At 52.1% G+C, this 8071-nt stretch overlaps 1 protein-coding gene across 2 annotated transcripts in view; it reads right to left on the bottom strand.

Moving 5' to 3' along the window:
• Nucleotides 1–428: 428 nt before the first annotated feature.
• The window catches only part of Itgb5 (integrin subunit beta 5), a 108068-nt gene continuing 100425 nt past the window's right edge, over nt 429–8071 (bottom strand). For both annotated transcript variants that reach the window (XM_050159829.1, XM_050159830.1), the window contains exons 12-15: nt 5771–5871; nt 3207–3326; nt 1822–1988; nt 429–934 (exon numbers count right to left, since the gene is read on the bottom strand). In XM_050159829.1, the coding sequence (XP_050015786.1) occupies nt 839–934; nt 1822–1988; nt 3207–3326; nt 5771–5871 (484 nt within the window). In that variant the 3' untranslated portion in view covers nt 429–838. The remainder of the gene's footprint in view (nt 935–1821; nt 1989–3206; nt 3327–5770; nt 5872–8071) is intronic.

Here is an 8071-nt window from a genome sequence, read left to right as displayed (position 1 = left end):
TACATCTGGATCCTCAGGCAGCAGGAAGAGAGAGAGAGAGAGAGAGAGAGAGAGAGAGAGAGAGAGAGAGAGAGAGAGAGAGAGAGAGAGACTGGGCCTGGCTGGCTTGGACATTTGAAACCCCAAAGCCCTCCCTCAGTTACACACTTCTTCCAACAATACCACACCTCCTCTCTATGGGCTTTATTACAGGAGGGCATTTTCACTCAGACCACCACACCAACTGACAGCTGCTTGGTTTCAGTCTTTACTTCCAATCCCAGACAATCTTTCCTTTTCATTTCAAAAGTACTAAACAGACACGGACAGGAGAGAAAGGCTAACATTTGCAAGGTGCAATACCTTCAACAGGCGCCTCCCCAGTTCTACCACCAACCACCCCCAGAGGCCAGGCAGTCCTCAGGGAGCCAGTAATCAGAGCTATGCCATACGTGCGTGACCTTTTTATTTCTTAGAAAAAAACAACCAACCCGAAGAAGCCAGGCTGAGCTTTAGCTTTGTACACGTAGACTCTTCCAGATACCAGTCTGTCTGGCCAGGTGGGGACTGGAAGGGCAGCCCCGTCTTCAGCATGCCATGGAAGACAGCAAGTCAGAGGCAGCAGAGAAGCTGAGAACGCCAGAGTCTCCTCGCTTCTCCTGGCTTGGAGGGAAGTGGCCCCACGTGCCTCGGCCTGCAGCCAGGGGTCATGGCCAGCTACCTCCTGTGTGGGTAGCAGGCCCCCTAAGCTCAATGGAGGGCATCTCGTTGCTCGCCTAGCTAGCGTGAGCAGGTAGAAAGCAATCCAAGACGCATCAGTCTGTGTCCTCGGTCCCCCTCCAGCCAACCAGAAGGAGCCTCAGTCCACCGAGCCTTTGTACGATTTGTTGAACTTATTGAAGGCAAAATCTACGGTGTGTGTGGAGATGGGCTTTCTGTACAGCGGGTTTGAGGCCTGCAAGTATGAGAGAGCACAGACGTTAGTCCAACCTCAGGGCTAGCACCCACAGGGATGCTTGCTTCGGGCTCGTTCGGGGCTCTGGGAGATTCCCTCCCTTCTCCCTGCTTTTCAATCTTTATCTCTGAAATGGATGCTCAGGCAGAAAGCCCCCCTTGCCTTGTAGCCTGAACAGACAGGCTCAGGTGTCAGAGGTTCTTCCTCTGAGTTCTGCTCTCCTGAACGTGCAGGGTGCCTGGGGTGGAAGGACTTGTACACACGACCATCCCACCAGACCTGAGGGCTTGAGCCTGCCTCTGGCACTTTGCCCCACAGCAGACCCAACACGGACCAGGGGTCTACATGTCCTCGAGGTTTCTGGGTGTGTAATTCTCCCACCCTGCACAGAAGAAGCTGATTCTTCACCATTCATAGATTTGTTTGCTTGTTCTGTGGTACTAGGGACTGAACCCAGAGCCTTGGGCAGGCCACGTAAGCACGCTACCACTGAGCTACACTCAAAAAAAGAAAGAAAAAAAAAACCCTACATATATACATATATATCTTTCTACATGTATGCTGCATGTCAGAAAAAGGCATCAGATCCCATTATAGATGGTTGTGAGCTACCACATGGTTGCTGGGTATTGAACTCACTCTTAACCACACTGAGCCATCTCCACAGTACCAAATTATTTTTATTTTGAGACAGGATCTTGGTAAGAAACCCAGGCTAACTTTGAACTTGCAAGTCCTGCTGCCTCTGGAGGTGTATATGGTATATACTACAACACCTAGTTCATTCTTTGTTGGTCGGATTGATTGTTTCTAATACCAAAGATACCGGCCGCCTTTAGCCTTGGCTCTACGGCCAGCAGCCTCTTCTCTACCCCTCCCTCACTTACCATTTCATAGCGGGCCCTGGAGCGCTCACTCTGGAACTTGGCAAACTCTCGGCGGTCATGGATAGTGACGAGCAGCTTCCAGATGGCCAGGAGTGCTATCCCGATCAGAAGGATGCTGCCAACCACAGCCAGCAGGATGGTCATGGCGTTGGGGGCGCTTCCACACTCTGAAAGGGCCCAGGAGACGGGTGAGCGAAGCCATCAGCACCCCTCCCTCCCCTACCTCCTGACCTCAGTCACAGCCTAGGTGAAAGGTTGCCCCCCACAGACAACTTCCCTTCTGTCCACCCAGCTTCATGTAGCCTGTGTGACTGAAAGCTGGGGGGGTGGTTGTGGGTGGTCTCCCCAAGGCACAGACAGTAAAAGATTCACAGAATTCAGTAATTGTTTCAAGTTCACACAGCCAAGAGGTGGCAAATGAGCACCCTGGTGAATGGCTACACTTCCCCTCCTGGGCTGTGCCCCAGAGGCTGTAGCCTGGCCCAGCTCCAGTGCAGGAGGCTGGGCCACAGCTCTGCTTTCACATCAGTGGCTCCCGGACAAACCAGGCAGGGAGGACACAGCGTGCACCACTTCCGAAAGGGCTGGGCTAGGGCCAGGCATTTCTCAGCCCTTAGTGACAAGCTCTAAAGCACAAACACACTTATTTCCAAGCAAAGACAGGGCTTCCTAAGCACGGCCCTCACTGCCACAGGCAACTGTCGGGCTGTGACCACACCTCCTTTACCTCTGGCCAAGAAGGCCATCAGCACATAGGGAGCTGGGCTCAATTTGCTAACTGGATTCTGTGACCTGGAATCTGCAAAGCTTTTTCTGCTTCCTCCCCAATCCAAAGACTGAGAAGGCTGATGCAGAAATCCCTGTCACGCTGAGGCACAGGCTGTTAGTCCCAGATGATCCTCAACTTAAGGTACACCTCATCCCTGGGGGACCATCTGCCCGGCACCCTCCCTGCAAAACCTCTTTTGTTGTTGTTGTTTTTTGAGACAGGGTTTCTCTGTAGCTTTGGAGCCTGTCCTGGAACTCGCTCATAGAGATCTACCTGCCTCTGCTTCTTGAGTGCTGGTATTAAAGGCATATGCCACCATCACCTGCCTTTTTTTTTTTTTAAACTCTTAACCAAGCATGCTAAAGTTTCCTCCATGGTCACAGTCCACAGCAACACTCCCACAGCTCCATGGCCCCAGCCCTCTGCCTCAACAGTATGGTCAGCTGACTCCTCATAGGCACTTTGAGGCAGGGTCTCGTGTAGCCCAGGCTGGCCTTTAAGTGCCCCAAATGTCTCATCTTAACCTTCCAGAGTGCTGGGCTCATAGGCACACACCACCCCACAGGAAAGGGCACCAGAAAGCAGGCCCAGGACGGCCCCTTGGGCTCTCACCTACCTGGCTCCCTGAGGACCGTCAGGTTGGACCTCCCATTGGGTAGTTCTGTGTAGCTGAACATCATGACGCAGTCCTTAGCAGTCTTGTAGAAGCACAGCACAGCCTCCTGGTCATCTTTGACTAGGAGAGAAGCAAGCAGAAACTCCCTGAGCATCTCTCTGGGAAATGCCCAGCTGCCAATGGATGAAGGTAGAAGCTAAGCACCTCAGGAAAGGATGGGAGGCTTAAAAGGGGCCATGGGGCTTTAAAGGGAGCTCAGATTCCTCACATGGAGATCAAAGGCCCAGGGCTGAGTTTAATACTTTGGGGACATATGGATCCCATTAGGACTGTCAGCCCTCTGAAGTGTTGACTTGTCCTGACATAAAATGAAAGAAGCCTTCAATGGTTGGGAGTGGGCATGGCTGAATGGACTGGATGCAACAGCCTGAGGGAGTGTCTGCCCTTGGAAACCGGATGAGTCTCCAGGGCTAATTTGATGAAAGAAGACAATAGGCTGGGTCTTCCCCAAGAGCTGGGTGCCGAGGCTCTCTGGATGAGAGGCTGGCTTCATGGCGGTACTCCACACTGATACGGAGAACCCCTGCCAGAGAGGTCAGGCCATTTAAGAACCAGCTCTGCCTGTGACAGGTCTCCCTCCTGACAAACCCCTTCCTCAGCTGCCACAGCCCTTCTCTTTCTCCAAACCACCCTTGACCAGAGTGGACAGCGTCACTGCCCCAGCACCAGGTCCTCAGAAAGGGCTTTAAGACTGATCTTTAGGAGGTAATGGGGTTGGAGAAAAGGAAGTCAGGCCACAGGGCATCTTAGTCCCAAACCACAACCACAGGTTAATGCTATGACACTAAATGTGCTTCCTTCCCCCCTTTCAACCTGGTGGAACAGGAGCTTCAATCAGGAAGGAGATGAATGGGTGTGGTTGGCCAAATGAATACCCAACCTTCTCGCTCAGCCCCCTCAGAGTCAGTACGGATGTGTGTGTTTTAAAAAGCACAAGGAAGAACTGGACACCATGGCACACAATTATAATCCCAGTGCTTGGGACTCTGAGGCAGGAGGATAGAAAGTTTGAAGTCAACCTGCGATATATAGTTGAGGGCAGAAACAAAATAATAAGACCAGGAGTGGTGGCGCACACCTTTAATCCCAGAACTTGGGAGACAGAGGTAGGTGGGTCTCTGTGAGTTTGAGGCCAGGCTAGAGTGACTTCCAGACCAGTCAGGATTACACAGTGAGACCTTGCCTCAAATATAAACAAGCAAGCAAACAAACAAAAGCAAGCAAGCCAGTCAGCCAGCCTAGGGACAAATGATGGGTCAGGCATGCACTTGCTCTGCAGAGTCCCCTCAGAGGATTGGGCTGCGCACAAAGGGCAGGCTTGTTTGTGGGAGGTGGGGAGGGAGCCCTTCCTCTTTCCTAACTACACGTGCTTCGTGCAAGAGGAGCTCAGCCAGGCCCTAGAAGGGGAAGGGCAAAAGGCAGGAGCGTGAGAGATTGCAAAGAATTCTCAACTCCCCAGAGCCTGGCACAGGGTTGGCCACATGGTGGGTGCTCCCTGAATATTTGCAGGATAAACAGACTCGGCATATTCCATGCCATGACCGGGCCAAGCAATTAATCAAAACCAGGGAAGAGGGAACAAGAGAGTCTACAGAGAGAAGCCAGGACCGAGACAGACACAGCGAGGGCCAGAAGTTTACAGCAGCCGGGGGTCAAGGCGGAGGGCAAGCCGGCTAGCACTGGAGAGCCTTGGTTGAACGCTCCCTCTTCAGATATGCAGTCCCTCAGGAACTGTTTGATTATTTTAAAATGTAGCCAATTTAGGAAACTCACAACGTTATTTTTATACCAGTGTCCAGAAACACCTACACACGTTAGCATATAATCTCAATTCTCCCCCCTTCCCATTCCTTCTCAATTTGACATTGCCTACTGTGGACATTTTTTTAAATTTTTGGGACAGGGTTTCTCTGTAATAGCGCTAGCTGTCCTGGAACTAGCTCTTATAGATCAGGCTGCCCTCAAACTCACAAAGATCCGCCTGCCTCTGCTTCCCGAGTGCTGGGATTAAAGGCATGTGCCACCACCGCCCGACTACTGTGGACATTTTAAACAGCATCATGTAATACCTATGTTCTTTTCTGTGCGGCTTCTTTCACTTAGCTCAGTGTTTTGGGGGCTCATGTGTTATCACATTAGTACTCTTCATTGCGGTTAAAAATAAAATCCTGTTATGAATGGATATAGAACGTTTGCTTTATCATCCATCAGTTAACGGACAACTGACTAGTACAGCCAAGGCTCTAAACATGTGAAAATCAGGCCCAACTCTGTGCATATACCTTAGAGCGGAGTTGCTAGACTGTGTGATGATTCTGTGAGTAGCCTTTTGCGCAGTTGCCAAACTGATTTCTGCATGACATTCCTGCCAATGGTATGTGAGGATCCCATCCCACGGTCCCCTTGGGGAGCCAGCAATTATGCCAAGGAAGCTACGCTGGGCTCGACAGAAGGCTTGGCCATTTGCTCCCCAGACGCTATCCACAGCTACCCAGAGCACTCACCGATGGCGTCCACCCACGTGATCACCTCGTCTTTGCACTGCTGGTGACAGGTCTGGTTATCAGGCTTCCCCGAGTGAAGCAGCAAGCACTCTACACAGTCTCTGAGAAAATGAATGTGGTCAATTAGCTGCTGTGCAATGTCCCAAAGGCTCGGGGACACTCCTCGAGTCTGGCCTCGGGGACAGGAATGCTCTGCCACCTGATGCTCTACCGTCTCCCTGGTGTTAAAAGTGTCCCAAAGGCTCGGGGGCACTCCTCAAGTCTGGCCTCGGGGACAGGAATGCTCTGCCACCTCCCTGGTGTTAAAAGGAAGCCCCAGGGTCTCAGAGAGCTATGTGTGAGTTTAGAGGCACATCTGGTATACAGCTGCATATTCTCCCAATTCCAACAGCAGAAACCAAATCTGCACCCCGCTATAGTGAACTGGCCAAGGAATCAGCTACATGGAAGAGGTTTCCGGGGAATAACAACTATTCCTGGCCCCTGGGAGTGCTGCCATGTGCCTGGGGCTAGTGCTCGAAGCCCTGTGTCACCCCAGTGTTAGCTTCCCCACGAGTCACTCTCTGGACAGGGCACTGTACTATGTCCTCTCCAGAGGACTTTTAGCAGTAAGCCTCGATGCCTGGGCTCGGCCGCTCCCTCAGAGACAGCCTTTAGGATGGGGCTTTCTGGCAAGTCTGGTGCCTGGAAGGTCTGATCACCATTGTCTGGGCACCTTGCTCCCTCCCCATTCCCACACAGTGTCCACCTGCCAGCGTCCTTCAGCGTCCTGGTAACCGGTCTACACTAAAGATGGTACGTTTTATAACAGAGGCTTTCTCTATATAGAGGCCCCCTCAGTTCCCTATCACCCACTGTTGGGTGACCGCCTGTGAAGATGTTTAGTTACCATGCCCTGTGGAACAGTTATTACCTTCTACACCAAATCTGGGTCCAGACAGACTCCTCCCTGAGGTTACATCAGAATAGAAAACTTGGGGACACAGGTGGGTGGACAGCCCTCAGCCAAGCCACTGTTAAAGTTTGTGAGAGAGGAAGGGTCCCTGCCTCCTTGGGAGGATTAGGGTGGTGCTGTAGGCAAAGCAAACTCCATGGCAGACAGAATGGGTAGGGTCAAGCAGCCCAGGAGGCAGCAAGTCTCAGGGCTCTGGGGGCAAGGGCACTTGGAAGTCTAAGAACACAAGAGTGGGGATTCTAGAGCCAAGTGTGCAGGGGAGGTGTTGTGACCCTGAAGTGAGAGGTAACCCCACAAAACCCCAGCCACAAGGGGGGCAGGGCACCCTGCTTATTCCAAGGGACCAAAAGAGCTGGGTGTCTAGAAAGTTCCCTGATACTGGAGGGAGCACCATCATACAGTAGGGCCACTCTCCAGAGGAAGTTGAGACCCAAGAGGAGATGCAGATGAGGGCTCCTCTCAGTGTTCTGCCTCCTGGACATGCTCCGACCACCTTCTGGACATCGATAAGGACTCAACAATGGGTAGATCATGAAGAGAGAGGGCTGTGACTTTCTCCAGAGGACACCGACAGGCTTAGGAATCTAACTGCTCCTGATCTCACAGACACTCCGGAGTTGGAGCCAGGCAGTAAGGCTCATATCTGTCTCCTGTCCCTCCTCCCACCCCCAACCCTCAGGGTAGGCAGGCTTGGCCAGGGGCCAGAAAGGGGTGGCCCTATCTCTGGTCATTCATGCTGACCCTTGCTGGTCCTTCTGCCAGCCTTCCTGGATCAACACACGGCAAACAGGATGCCTGTTTCCGGTTGGCTGGAACCCACTCCTCCCCTCAGGCGCTCAGCTCCCTGTATTGTCACAGCTCCAGGTCACTTCTAGGACACACTCCATACAACCCACGGGGACACAGCAGCCTAGAACTGGGCCCCCCCCCCCGCCCCCGGGAAACTGAGACTGCACCGCAGTTGTGTATTAAAGCATGTCTGCTCCTTCCCAAAAACTCGCCGCTCGCGGAGCGTTGGTGCAAGGCACGTTAATTAAAATCAGCTGGAGCCGAGTGTGACCTCACCAAATTGAAGGCTGTGTTTGGTTAGTTCTAGAACACAGGGATGAAGGACCAAAGTATCCAAAAACCTCTCAGAAAACAGAAAGTGGGAAAATGGCCTAAAATTCCGTTATCAAAAGAACTTTGTTTAAAAAAAGAAAAAGAAAAAAAAATCCATTAGGCTATGAAAGACACTGAAGGTCAGTGTGGTCCTGGGATAGACGAGAAGGGCCAGTCCCTATCTTTGGGCTTTCCTAGCAATTCAGACATTCAAAGCAAGGGTTGTTTTTCCCTGAAGCCTCTTA

Source organism: Alexandromys fortis, unplaced genomic scaffold, assembly GCF_014885135.2.
Source record: "Alexandromys fortis isolate MF-2015 unplaced genomic scaffold, M_Fortis_MF-2015_v1.1 scaffold_119, whole genome shotgun sequence".
Classification (NCBI taxonomy): domain Eukaryota; kingdom Metazoa; phylum Chordata; class Mammalia; order Rodentia; family Cricetidae; genus Alexandromys; species Alexandromys fortis.
Note: the sequence above shows the minus strand (reverse complement) of the source record. Positions and strands in the feature narration are given on the sequence as shown.